Raw genomic sequence first — 14,333 nt, 5'->3', positions numbered from 1 at the left:
ATTTAATGTTATAATTATTAATGTATATATCAGTTCTTTTAATGAGGAAATTAAATTATTACCTATATATTTCAGCTTATAAACACTCACAACGATACAGAAGTACTAATAGACCGAAAATGTGGCAAGAGGAAAAAAGAAGAAAAAAGAAAGCTTTCACATTAGAATTTTCTAAATCTTATGATGACTCAATATCCACTTCACAAGATGATTGGGGGAAAAAAGTAAAAGAATCCGACTGTATGAGCCAACGATCAGAACGTAGTTCTTTTAAACCTACAAATTTAAAGTCTCCTGAAGAAAAACCTTCTGAAATAAGAAAAAAGAAAACACATTTTATGGAAAAAACGAAAAGTGTTCAATCGTCACCTAGAGAGCAAATCGATATGGAAAAATCAATAAAAGATAAATTAACGAAGGATAAATCAGCAAAGGAGAATAATACAGAAATAAAAAGACCACAAGAAAGAGAACGATATGTTAAAAGAACCAAATTAAAAGCCAAAAGTCCTACGCAAAGTAAAACTATGGACAACGGCCATAACTACAGAGCTCAACATTATGATAGACGTGAAGTTATAGGTTCTAATATGAAACTGCACCTTAATATTCCGACATCAGATGATTCAAGTGAACAATATCGAAAAGACGGTCTGTTTTATAATAGCACTTACTCGTACATAAATTTACAAATAAACGAGTGTATAAATATGATTGTGTTATATTAAAACAATTTTATTTCAGGCGCAGGAAATGGAAATATATCTCCAAGGAAACACAGACGTTTACGAGATAGTCCTAGAAGAAAAACAGGCGCTAATTCGAATCTAGTGAAATCACCAACATCGTCAAATAATCATTCAATATATAGGTCTGTACAATTTTCTATAATATTAGGTCCTTACATATGAAATTAGCGTTTTGTCATATTGACTACTTTGATCTGAAATATCTCCTCTTTGGTTCAGAATTCCAAATACGAATTTATAAATTCATTTAGCTTGGTATATTTGAGTTTTGAAAACAGTCATTCATTTGTTTTTTCCTCATTAATTTTTCCTTGGCGTCGCTTATTACCGCACAATGGAAAACATGAAATATCGGTATATTTACAAGTACGAGTTCTACCGTGGCACCAGTGCTGCAGAAACGGCTCGAAGGATTAATCATGTGTACGGTGCTAGTGTCGCAAAAGAAAGCACGATACGTTTTTGGTTTCAATGTTTTCGTTCATGAAATTTCGACCTTCAGAACCAACCCCGTGGACGGCCGGAGACCAAAGTGGAATATAAAGAATTAAAGGCTATTGTGGAAGCAGATCTATCACAAGGCACTCGTCGTCCATTACTACTTTCTAAAATCTGGCCAAACGATTACAGCAGATATCTGTTGTCAGCAACTGCAAACCATAAAGGAAGAACTAACTGATAACACTAACAACCACTAAGTTAGATGAGCTACAATTGGAATGTTTGCGACATTCACCGTACTCTCCGGACCTCCAACAGATTCCCATTTTTTCCGGAATTTGGACAACTTCTTACAAGGAAAAAAATTGAAAACCAATGCGGCAGTCCAAACCGCCTTCAAAGAGTTTATTGATTCTCGCTCCAATGGTTTTTTTAGTAAAAGGATCAATGAACTAACTACTAACTAATTAAATATATTTTACAAAAAAAAATTGACTTTATATTCCTCCCGTACAAAAGGCCAATTTCTTATGTAAGAATCTAATATTTATTATTTAAAAATGTTTTATAACTCTATGTTAACTGTTAAAAATATCTTAGTTGTAGACCACGCAGGAAAAGTGGATCCAATGAAAGCATATCACTTCCTGGTAGTTTACCTAGAAGAAAGCAATCGATCCCAACCGTCCCCTGCTTAAGTTCCTTAGAAGCTGAAGATATAGACACTACTAGGACACTCGCTAGTGCTGGTTCAAGGTTGACACCTCTGCGATATATAAGAAGTCCAAATACATCTCCTAGACATCACAGAAAACAAGACCGAGGTAATATTTTATTATCCTACTAATAAAATACGATAGTTTATATATTTACTCGATCACGCTTAAATGACTGAACAGTTTTGAATAAAATTTAATACACGGATGGATCCTAAGTTAACACATACTCTATATGTATACTAATCGAGGCGGGCATAACCCCGGGAAACAGCTACTTGTAAATATTTTTCAACTGTCAAAATAACCAGATTGTCAGTATCCGTAATTAAATATGGGATACACGTGCTTAGAAATCTTTAACGAGAGAATATTTTATTACAAAACATTTTTCCATATAACTTCTTGTTAATGAATTATTATTATTCTTTTTTCAAATAATAATAAAAGTAAAAAATACCACAATAATTTTTAATTATTATATTATTTTCAGACGGAAAGTTTGCTAAAGCAGCGTCAGCTGAGTCATTACGTTCAGTATCGCCTGGTTCTGACTCTGTTTTCTATTCAGAACAAACAGAACACAGTTTTACGGGCGCTGATGGAGAAGCTAAAGCTCATTGCTTGCATTGTGGCAAAGAAGTGCATATTGTTACGGCTACACATGAACACGATAGCAGAGCTTCAAGAACTTCCCACACTGATGTAAGTTGTGTACAATTATATAATTTTATATCTGGTGAAAAAAGTAACAATTACTTAATTGGATTGTATTTTTTAATGGATTTTGAAATACGATATACAAGTTAAAAAATATTTCCTCCGATTCATATACCTGCACTAGTTTTGAAACCTCCTACAATTCAGTAGTCTAATTACAAAGAAATTATCTAATCATCTTCAATACATTATATTATTCCAAATTCAAATATATTTAGGAATAGAATAGACGAAGTCTTAAACCAAGGACGATCTTTACGTAATTTTTTACATGTTTCTCACATTCCTTTTTAAAGTACTATTTCATATTTTGTTTCATTAACATCTAATTTTGTACTATAGCTTTTTTATAGGTCTATAAGTATATAACAGCAACAATATAACAATGTAAAAATGTATTTCCCATCAAAAATACTTTAAAATATTTTGATTCCAGGAATCATATGCTGATGCAACTCCAGATATAGTGCCAGCACCAGCGGGGTTTGCTGATTCCCCGTCATGCGTCAGTACTAAAAAGCACTCAAGTGGAGCACGATTATATAAGAAACTTGATAAAAGATATCGCTCTGAAGATAAGTCCAGACATCATTATAGAAATAGACAAGACGTTCGTGCAAAAGTTAGTTTATTGTTTATAATAATTTGTTATTTTTATTTAGATTTAAATTATATCCACGTCTTCCCTCTAGTTTGAATTTCTTTCTTTATTATCATAAAAAATAAAAAAAAATTTTAAATAAATATTAAAATAACAATTACAAATATTTTTCTAGTCTGAAGAGAGAGGGAAAGAAGAATATGCAGCTAATGAAAAACCAGCAGATACACGAATTGCACGTTCCGCTGGAAACAGTTTGGATAAATTAGCTGGTTCAAGTGCAGATCCCGATGGTTTGCATTTTTTTTATTATTTATAAATGTATTAATAATTTATTCGCCGAGTGTCTCTGCATAAAATAGGCCATCCTCCTTTCTTTCACGTGAGTATCGTAAAAGGCGATTAAGAGAAGGTGGAGGATGGGCAGCAGCGTCTCTCTTAAAACATCTCTAAAAGCCTAGCAGCGGTTGCCAAGCTACTTGTCAAGCGTGGCAACTACTGACATAACTCACTTTATGGCCAAGGCTTATGTTCAGCACTGGACAGTAAACGGCTAAAATAATAATAAAATATATTTAACATTATTAAAATAAACTAAAAACATCATGTAATCATTCATTAAAAGTTAATCGAAATTTTCTCCTTACAAAATTTTATCTATGAATTGTCATATGAGATATATTGCAGTGATTATTTCGACAGGGGCTACCATGATAAATGGACATAAAGAAACATTGTTTTTTAATGCTATTAGAAACGTCGTTTTTGATAAAATGTTAAAGTTATACGATAAGAGCTTGTATGATCGAAATTGGCTATTAAGATTGTTTTGTTTATAGCAGGTTGAGTTAGAGTAGGTAATGGTAATATCGAATTTAACTCAGATTAGGAAATAAAGGGCTGACAGTCCTTGAAAAATACAAAGACGACAAATTGTTTTCATTTTCCATGAAGATAATAAAATAATATTATATTTATTAATATTATTATATACTTATTAATTATATTATAAATACTAATAAAAACACTAAAAATTTCATTTTTAAATTTTAAAAACCTGTAGAACATGAAGAGTGTTCTGGTAGCTCGGAAGGAGCTGATGGAGGTCGCGAAGAAAAAGGCGTTTATGCTGCGCCGTGGTGGTGTGGAAACTGGATACTACTTTCTGAAAACGACGATAACTGGACAAGAATCCCACCAGGCAAGTATTGTTATTATTTTTGTATATACACTAATACACGAATGGCTAATTATGAAATATAAAAATCGTTTAGACTGAGATCAATGATCAAACAGTAGATTGATTTATTCAATCTAACTTGCGCTTTTGTGACGTTGTATTTTAATTTATAATAAAATTTTTAGATTTAGGTTTGTATAATTAAAATATCGTATATTTAAAAGCTCGGAATATAAATATCATAGAATTGTAGGCTTGTATTAAAATAAATAAAATTATTACAGATCTATTAGACACGACTGATAACGCCAAAGAAGACCCAACAGAATCGGAAACCGAATTCAATAAGAGATACGTGGCTCTGACACATAGACTTGTGCACAGGCGTGCCTGTATTGAACTAAATAGGCGACAGGCGGATAACACATTTGGTAAGTAATTAAAAATCATCATCATTATATCTGTCCACTACGGAACATAGGCCTCCCTCATAGATTGTCATAAGGAACGGTCCTGAGGCACTTGCATCCACTAACTCCCTGCAATGCATTTGAGGTCGTCACTCCAACTAATGGGGGTCCTATTATGTTTGCCCGTACGGAATCGCTACTCAAGAATCTATCCCGAGTTGTCGGTTCTTCAAGATATGCGGCTAGCCCATTGCCACTTCAGCTTACTTATCCTACGGGCTATGTCGGTTACATTGGTTCTGCGGATATCCTCATTTCGGATTTTATCATGCAAAGAACCCCCGACTATAAACCTTTTTAAAGATTTTGCGTACGGGCAACCGTGTTGATGACCATGTTGACCAAGTAATTGAGAATAGTCTTTATTGACATAATCATAAAGTAACGATTTTAACCACTGCTTTTGACAAAGATAGTCTTATGAATGAGAGTCAATTGATCTCCAATAAGTATCTACTATTTTATTATGTTTTTATATCAATGTCTATACACGGAAGATATTTGACAGTATGTAGTGTTTTGTGAATGTGTGTATGTTTTTTAAAATGACAAACAATGTTAGGTGTTGACAGTGCTGTTAAAGGACAACCAATATAATATCATGTGCCAAATGTTATGAAATCGGAAGTCAGTCAACCTACACAAACATTTAAACTAAAGTCGTAGAAGTGAGACATTTGAATTTTAGCTCATGAACTATCAAAAAGAGATTTCTAAAATTAATACAAGTAGATAACACAGACATTGTTTAATTTACAACCCATTATTTGTTCAATTTTCATTAATTGTATTTGTTTAATTTTCAACCTTTAAAAATAAGGAGGTTCTCAATTCGGCAGTTTTTTTTTTTTGCTACCTCATAATTTCGTCAATTATAAACCAATTTGGAAAATTCTACTTTCCTTCTTTTTACCTGGAAGAATACACTTACAGATTAGTCCTATAGAAATCTTATCAAAATCGGTTCAGTAGTTTAGTTTTTAAATCGAAATAACTGATTTTGCCACAAGTAAAGTCGGATTTTGTGAGTAACTCTATTTTATATTTTATTGCATAAAATACTTTTTTTTTATTAATTGTAAAAGGCACCTCTTATATTCCAATTATAACAAGTACATCAAATGCCAACAGTAAACATCATTAATAATTTTTTTATTTGACGTTAGGAAGGAAATCATAATGCTCTTTTGCAAATAGCTTTGTTAACTTTAATTTTTTACTACAACTTTTTTTAATAATAAGTAGGTATCAATAATGACCATGTAACTAATTTATGTGTCATAAGAAACAACAAAAAAATTACAATAGCATTTTATTATCAATCAGTCAGTAGGTGTTACAGGTCATTCATATCCAATCTAGCGCATGCCAATCACAATATATCTATACCTGTGCTGTTTGTTACAACAACATTTCAGCAGCTAATTACAAAGTGAATGCCTGTCTGTTCTAGGAAGCAATTATTTTTTATACATTTGCGTGCGTGTCCTTCATTCCCCTTATTACACTTTTAACGTTTTGCACTAGCAGTTACGTCATTACGTCTGACTAAACGCGTGCATTAACTGTTCTACTTCTAAACTGTGACGTGCAAACTATTTCTGGTACTCTCTTTATTTAAATAGCGTCACCTATTATTTTAAGATTGTCCCCTGAATACTTTCGATCTTTTCTCCGCTTTCGATACTGATATAATCAGTTATTATTAATGAATTTGTCTATATCTGTTAAAATTTCATCAATATCTATTAGAGTTTCAAATTTTCTAAACTTGTGTAGTAAGACCAATATCTAAGACTGGGTTAAAATGGATTCCTGTAAAAGCACCACTCTGAAATCGTTAGCTGATAACGCACCGAACGGCACTCAAGCAGACTAAATTTAATTTTGAAGCGTTCCAAACGTCAGATCTCAGTTGTTGACGACACGCTACTGCGGCCAGATGATATTTTTACGTCTGACGTGGTGAACGGTTTGTCTTGTATTGATTTTGTATTACTACGAGCCTGTTTAGACAAATTACTTATGTTGTGGGTGACGTAATTTTAATACAGTGTACGCGTGGAAATTTAATTGTGTGACAATCGGGTCAACGTAACGCGAAGTTCAAGATCGTACTGAATAAGAGAACAGCATGGGGCATTCTTGTAAGTAATTTTGTTAGTTTTTCACTACTTTTACAATTGTTTTTGTATATTCCAACTCTTGTAACTTTTATTTCATATTCAGTTTTGTTTAGTTCATTTTTATCTATCTTCTTGTTTTGTTTTCTTATTTTTAGTTAAAGACGTATTAACAAGCCCAAAGGGGAGCCTCAGACAAAAATTGGAAGAAATCTTCAAACTGATGTTGGTGCTCTGGTGTCGACAGTGTCAAGTAAATAAACTTGTAGCTGCAGAACCTTGTGGTAAAATGGCAATATTTTATTTTTTATCGCTACTACGATTTTACATTAATAAACTTGTTATTCTAGGCAGTAAAATAATTTTAGGACACTAAATATAAATAATCTTTGAATATCTAACCCAATAAATCTAAAAATTCAAAACTTGTCTGAATATTTCTTTTATTTAATTTTGCTTCGTTTGTAACGTTGTTACCGGCACCAGTTTTTGGTGTCCTATATCTTCTATTTTTCTTTCTGTTCTTCATTTGTTATTTATTATTTCTTAAGAACATAATCGTATGTATGAATTTATATAGATATCTTTAAGTAATATGAAACAAAGTCACTGTCTGCATCTATATGTTTCTTCGCTTAGGTAGGCATGTTTATCTGACAATTAATATTTTTACTATCCTTGGTTTGTGCATATTTATATACAATACATCCTAAATAAGTAAATTAAATGATAAAAACATCTGTGCGAATCTGAGATAGGTCGTAAATAACTCTATACTGACTCTGTTGTACAGGTTAAGATACTATTAAATGACAATTATAGAACTTAGAGCCTGTGATTAAGCTGCTTAGATAGATCGTATACGGTGATCTCTAACATTAAAACCGATTAATGTAAAAAACACAAAGATTAATAAACTAGCAGAATCCGTATTACGTACATTTGTTTATAGACTTGCTATTTGTATTTAGCCTAAAATAATCTACCGCAATTGGCTTAACCTTGAAAACAGATTCTCATCACTACTTTGGAGTTCGATTGAAAGACCATAGAGAAAATATATATATATATATATATATATATATATATATATATATATATATATATATATATATATATATATATATACAGACTCAGCCTTTATTTATTTATCTTTATATATAATTAATTCTAACTATTTTTAATGATTTCAAGAGTAATCACTCTAAGTACAGTGTGAATACATGGACCTAGACATCCGTAGTGACCATATATGGTATAATATAATGTATAAGCGGTTTATGGGGTACACTATTTTTTTTTTGTTATCAAAACGATGTTTTTGATATGATTATATTTCTTACTTTCGCGGTGTGGTCCCAGCATAGAATGGGCCACCTCTTCCTTTCCTGTGAGTGTCGTAAGAGACGACTAAGGGAACTAAGGGAATTAATAGTTAATGGATGGGTAGCGGCGTCTTTCTTAAAACATCACCAAAGCCTAACTGCGGTTGCCAACCCGCCTGCTAAGCATAGCAACTACTGGCAAAATCCCTCTTATAAGGGTGGCTAATATTCAGCAGTGGACAGTTAACGGCGAATATGATGATCATATTTTTACTTTACTATTAGATGTAAATGAATTGTGTGAAAAATTATATGACCACAATGGGAGTGAATGCGGAAATGACTACGAATGAAGAAGAATGGAAGAGAAAAATATATTACGACAGTATATATATATATATGACGCCCGCAAATAATAATTGTTATAAGGGTATAAAGACAATGATGATAATGATATTTCTTACTTTTAAATGTTTTTTGTTTATGTACAGCCTTAACAAAAGTCATCTCGTCTGAAGAAATTAATTTTAAAATAGAAATAAAATTTTGCCTATTATTTTATGCATTGTTTATTTACCATACATATTACGTCTATTACAGGAAGGCAATATCATATGGTATGAATGAACATAGCTTTTAAAATATTGGAACAATGCCAAAATATTTTAGAGAAAGTAATTTTGCGAGCAAACGCACATTTTAAATATCAAGTGCACGAATGTATGTCATGGTCGGTTTTTTCTCATTTTTACAACCGTCTGTAGGCCACTATTTACGTTTTAGATAACCATATTGAAAGAAGTTTTAAGACTTGATTAGCTACGCTGTAAAGATAAACAGGTTTCTATGGTATTACCATAACGCACTACTCGATGTCTAAAATAGTTCAATACTGTTAAAGCTTAGCAAATGAAAAACAATTGAAATATTAGATAGTGTTCTTAATATTATTAATGTTGTTATCAAAGGTTTTTGTAAATATGTATCTAATATTTTACTTTAATATCTAATCCATCTTCTATTTAAAATTTTCAAAATAATTTTATTTTATTTAAATATTATTCTATTATCTGTGGAACTTCTGTAACTACTATATCTTACTCTACCACAGAAGTACTATACAGTATTAGTTATAGAGATAATTTGGTCACAGAAAGCGACAAGACAGTCGTCGTCAGACGTGGCAATGAAGAGTTCGGCTTCAGGATCCATGGGAGCAAGCCAGTCGTAGTATCAGCGATCGAGCCCGACACACCGGCCGAGACATCGGGCTTAGAAGTTGGAGACATAGTAATAGCAGTTAATGGTAAATATAAAAGACAATTTATGGTGTCTTATAAAATTTTATTGGTTGTAAATTTAGATTTAGAATAATATACGCTACAAACGTGTATTATTTCCTATATGCGCACTTATCAAAATAATCTTGCCCTTAACCCAATTATTTGGGATCGACGTAATATGACAGTATTCATATTATCCAAAATTTTGACTTTTGGTTTCACGAACAATCGCCTTCATAACGTCAACCTTCTTTGGGAATACAACTGTTGATTGTTGATTGTATCCGCCACCTATAATATGAAGAAAATAATTGAGTAAAACGAGGGAAATGTTGGGATTGAATTAAAGAACTTGGTAAAAAAGAAATTAAGGCTTATGGGGAAGGGTAAGAAGAACATTGCAATTGTGAAGGGGATAATAATTAGAAATTGCAGTGACTTTGAAGGCCGGGGTCGGATGCTCAATTGCTATAACGGATTTATTATAAATCCGTTATAGCAATTTCTCTAACTGTAATAACTATATACAATAATATTTTTTTATAATATAATTATTATATCTTATTATTTTACAGGGATCAATGTTTTAGATAAGACTCATTCGGAAGTAGTAAAAATAGCTCATTCTGGATCGGAAATACTTGAATTGGATGTAAGTAAATAAACACACACAGTACAGTACAGTTTCGATTCACGAAAATTCTCTAACATCTCCAATCTGTTCTAATATTATTTATTATCCATCATATTTTATCAGTTTATTCATAATCGATTTTTTTGCTAAGCAAAACTAAATGTACCTGTTGTTATAGCTTGAGATCATTAACCCAAGTTTCTTCCCCGAATCGGTTTAGGTTAATAACCATATCTAATTGTCACTATGCTAATTACATTTTCACGGTAGGTGGCAAGAACATGCGAAGTGGTTGCCTCATTAGCCCACGAAAGTGGACCTGCCGCTTTGTACTCAGGATATTTGTGGCGGGCAGCACCTGTGAGACCTCACCATCCGCCTCGGTGGACACGAAGATGGTTTGTCTTGAAGAAGGACAACTGCCTTTACTACTACAAGACAGATTCGGTACTTAGTTTAACAAGACTTTTTTTAAGATTTAATAAAATTCTTAACTTTGAATAGGTTTACACTATTTAAAAGTACTAATACATACTATTACATAATTTTATATTTTTGGAGTTATGTTAGGTACTTTTCTTAGAATATATGTAGGTATGTTTATAATTATGATTTTTATATATTGTACACTAAAATAATAATTACCTAATTGAGTGTGTAATAATTTAAAACACTCTTGATATCCCTATTTTATAATTTTTTATTATGATTTATAATTCCTCCTCCTTATAATTTATAAAAAAAGTGTTAGATCCATAGAAATTGTAAAAATTAGCAGTTCCGGAAAAATATAGAAAGATCATATGCAATAACGGCAAAAAGCCAACATCACGCGGTGTTCCCAGGCGGTCACCCATCCAAGTACTGACCGCGCCCGACGTTGCTTAACTTCGGTGATCGGACGAGAACCGGTGTTTTCAACGTGGTATGGACGTTGGCAACTTCATATCAAGAAATAATAGTACCTATCGGCACAGACAATAAAACTATCATGACTACTAATACTATGAAGATATATATACTATTAAATCAAATGGAGATATTAAAAAAGCATAAGACCTGTCTGATAATATACAGTTACAAATAAAAATAATGACAAGAACAGTCCCGATATTATTTTAAAAAATATTTAAATTATTATTTTTTATTTGCAGAGTATACATCCAGTAGGCGCTCTAATGCTTGTAAATTATCAACTATCAGAAGAAGACGTAGGAAGGCCACATGGGTTCCGATTACAGCGCGGTGGCGGTACAAGACTGCAACTGGCCGCTGATGCTGCTGAGGCAGCCGCTAGATGGCGTGCTGTACTTGCACATGCTATTGATGCCAGTAACCAGGTAAAGGTTAATTCTATAAATATAACCACTAGATGGCGCGCCTTTTCAAACTCCATAACTCAAATTAACGCCATGTCTATACTTTCAGTAGATGTACCAAACCTAAGTTAAAAGTAAATAATAAATTATAATACGAGTAATTATCCTACTATTGTTATATACGCGAAGTTTGTTACGGATGTAAAGATGTTTGTTACTTTTTCATGTAAAAGCTATTGAACGGATTTGAACGAAATTTTGTACACGGATAGATCACATTCTAACTTCATCATCATCATCAATATATCAGCCCTTAACCGTCCACTGCTGAACATAAGCTTTCCTCTTATGAGGGTTTTGCCATGTTTAGCAGGCGGATTAGCAACCGCAGTTAGGATTTAGAGATGTTTTAAAAGGGACTCTGCTGCTCATCCCTTGCCATCATTGGGTGGTTTATTCTATGCCGGAACCACACGGGCAACTTAACATTCTAACTTAACGTAGAGAATACGTCACATTCTGATTCAAGCAAGCGAAGCCACGAAATATAGATAATTATTATAACACTTAATAATAATAATTATTATTATTAAGTGTTATATTATTACTTATTGACTAATTCATGAAATATGATATATATGTAAAATTTCGAGTAGAGCATACCTAGGGAAAAGGTTACTTTCTATACCGGTCAATCAATATTTATTTTCCGGTTAAAAAAAATATATTCTATAGAGCAGATTAGAATTTTAAAACTATATATAGAATAATATTTTGATCGGTAAACTTTTAAAATTTAGGACTGTAATAAAAATGAGATTAAATAAAATAATCGAGGCAAAAAAGCCAACGTCACGTGGTGTTCCCAAGCGGTCACCCATCCAAGTACTGACCACGCCCGACGTTGCTTAACTTCGGTGATCGGACGAGAACCGGTGTTTTCAACGTGGTATGGACGTTGGCGAAATGCTGTCCATAAATTTTATATACTTTCGACTTCATGATGTCATAAATATCGATTTTAACTCAAGTTCTTCAAATAAATAATGTATTCTGAACCGATTTCGATATTATTTACAATCCATAGTTCCTGAATTGATCTCATATTACTTTTCTTACTATTTGAATACGTAGTGTGGTTTTGTTATTTCAGGAGCAAAATAATTAAGTTCTTATTTTTCTTGATCTTACTATTTTTTTTTTTATATTAGCGTGATGGCTGGTTAGAAGTTACAATGAGGAATATGAAGTTGCCACCATCGTCCATTCCACGGCCTGACTGCTTCGGATATCTGATGAAATTAGGCTCGAAATGGAAGTCATGGGCGAAGAGATACTGCGTGTTAAAAGACGCTTGCTTGTATTTCTACAATGACGGGAATAGCAAGAGTGCATTTGGTATGTACCTAATTTTCATCATCATCATCATGCTAATCGTTAACTGTCTACTGTTGAATATAAGCCTCCCTCTGGGGGGGAGGGGGGCGTAATATAAATTGTAAATTGGATTCTTTTTTTCGTACTAAGCCTCTCATTTAGGCCATTGTAAGCATGAAGTAGAACCCCTTAGGGGGGTTTTCCAGTAGTTGTCACGCTTGACAGGTGGATTGGTAACCGCAATTAGGCTTTAGTGACGTTTCAAGGATGCTACTGTCCATACCTTGAACACTAAATTCCTTAGTAACCTCCTTGAAAACTAAAACTTATTTGCTTCTTGCAACGCCCACGGGAAAAAAGAGGTAGCTTATTCTCTACCAGGACCATACGGTTTATATTCTACTTACTACTACAAATATCTTCTGCTTGCATATCTCTGTCCCATTAATATTTCTATCACTAAACAGCTGTTAGATACGACTATGTGTGTGGGTATGACGGTACAATTTTATTGCAAGAACATCTTAGCCTTCAGGAATAGGAACGCTCGAGTACCATAGGCGTCACGTATATTCATGTACATAGACGATGGTTACTACCTACACTTAATGGGCCGTAAGCTTGTTTGTCATTTTAAGTTGTATAAAAAAATAATCATCCTGATTGATTGATGAAAAATTTGAAGTATATCTATGTATATTAGCATTGTATGATTATTAACATGTCCGTAATGTGTTAAAAACATAACATTGATTGGAATTGTGGATACTTGCGATACGACTAATGTGTGTCACTAGCTTTGTACCTTTTTATCTTTGAGGTAAATGTACTTTATTATCAGGTATTTCCATAGAAGGATGTAACAGTAATTCTTTGATAACGAGGTTACTACTTGCTTCTCTTTATTAGGTATGGCGTGCCTCCACGGGTACAGGATACAGACGTGTGCACCGGGCGGCAAGAAGTATGCGTTCGAGGTGATGCCCACGGAAACGAAACAGCGGCACTTCTACTTTCATACAGAGTCTGAAATGGACAGAAAGAGGTAGGATAGATACTTGGTTATAACGACGCATTTATTTATGGATAGGTGAGATTCATCAAACCAATATTGGATTCTTCAAAAAAGGACTAAAGTGGTGTCTCTGGGGTCTGCAAGTCCCTTGGTATTGCAAGTGTTTATAGGCTATGCTAATCTCTATTTGCTATCTGATAAATACATTTCGAAGAATTCACGAGAAATTAACCACGTCTTTAAAGAAATATATTGTACGGAAGTCAAACTAGATGTATTATTATAGTGATATATAGCTAGGATGTCTCTAGACTTTATTACCAACAAATTCCTCTCTCTTAGACTACCTAATATTTCATTATTGAGTATGAGTTTCTTCC

At 32.9% G+C, this 14,333-nt stretch overlaps 1 protein-coding gene and 2 non-coding genes across 4 annotated transcripts in view; 1 reads left to right on the top strand and 2 right to left on the bottom strand.

Annotated features, from left to right (window-relative positions):
- LOC116412897 (uncharacterized) overlaps nt 1-14,333 on the top strand; it is a 271,549-nt gene that overhangs the window by 250,509 nt on the left and 6,707 nt on the right. For both annotated transcript variants that reach the window (XM_031908805.2, XM_052900850.1), the window contains 14 exons: nt 76-651; nt 745-871; nt 1,791-2,014; nt 2,400-2,611; nt 3,063-3,248; nt 3,403-3,520; nt 4,291-4,428; nt 4,692-4,838; nt 9,479-9,631; nt 10,184-10,260; nt 10,513-10,689; nt 11,397-11,582; nt 12,773-12,959; nt 13,848-13,983. In XM_031908805.2, the coding sequence (XP_031764665.2) occupies nt 76-651; nt 745-871; nt 1,791-2,014; nt 2,400-2,611; nt 3,063-3,248; nt 3,403-3,520; nt 4,291-4,428; nt 4,692-4,838; nt 9,479-9,631; nt 10,184-10,260; nt 10,513-10,689; nt 11,397-11,582; nt 12,773-12,959; nt 13,848-13,983 (2,644 nt within the window). The remainder of the gene's footprint in view (nt 1-75; nt 652-744; nt 872-1,790; nt 2,015-2,399; nt 2,612-3,062; nt 3,249-3,402; nt 3,521-4,290; nt 4,429-4,691; nt 4,839-9,478; nt 9,632-10,183; nt 10,261-10,512; nt 10,690-11,396; nt 11,583-12,772; nt 12,960-13,847; nt 13,984-14,333) is intronic.
- On the bottom strand, nt 11,063-11,181 carry LOC113516315 (5S ribosomal RNA). Its single transcript, XR_003402232.1, has one exon. It is a non-coding gene; the product is annotated as a 5S ribosomal RNA (ribosomal RNA).
- Nucleotides 12,406-12,524, bottom strand: LOC113516314 (5S ribosomal RNA). Its single transcript, XR_003402231.2, has one exon. It is a non-coding gene; the product is annotated as a 5S ribosomal RNA (ribosomal RNA).

The sequence above is a fragment of the Galleria mellonella genome, unplaced genomic scaffold (genome assembly GCF_026898425.1).
Source record: "Galleria mellonella isolate WM207_F2 unplaced genomic scaffold, CSIRO_AGI_GalMel_v1 utg718, whole genome shotgun sequence".
Classification (NCBI taxonomy): domain Eukaryota; kingdom Metazoa; phylum Arthropoda; class Insecta; order Lepidoptera; family Pyralidae; genus Galleria; species Galleria mellonella.
The sequence above is the reverse complement of the archived record's forward strand: the minus strand, read 5'-3'. Positions and strand labels throughout refer to the sequence as shown.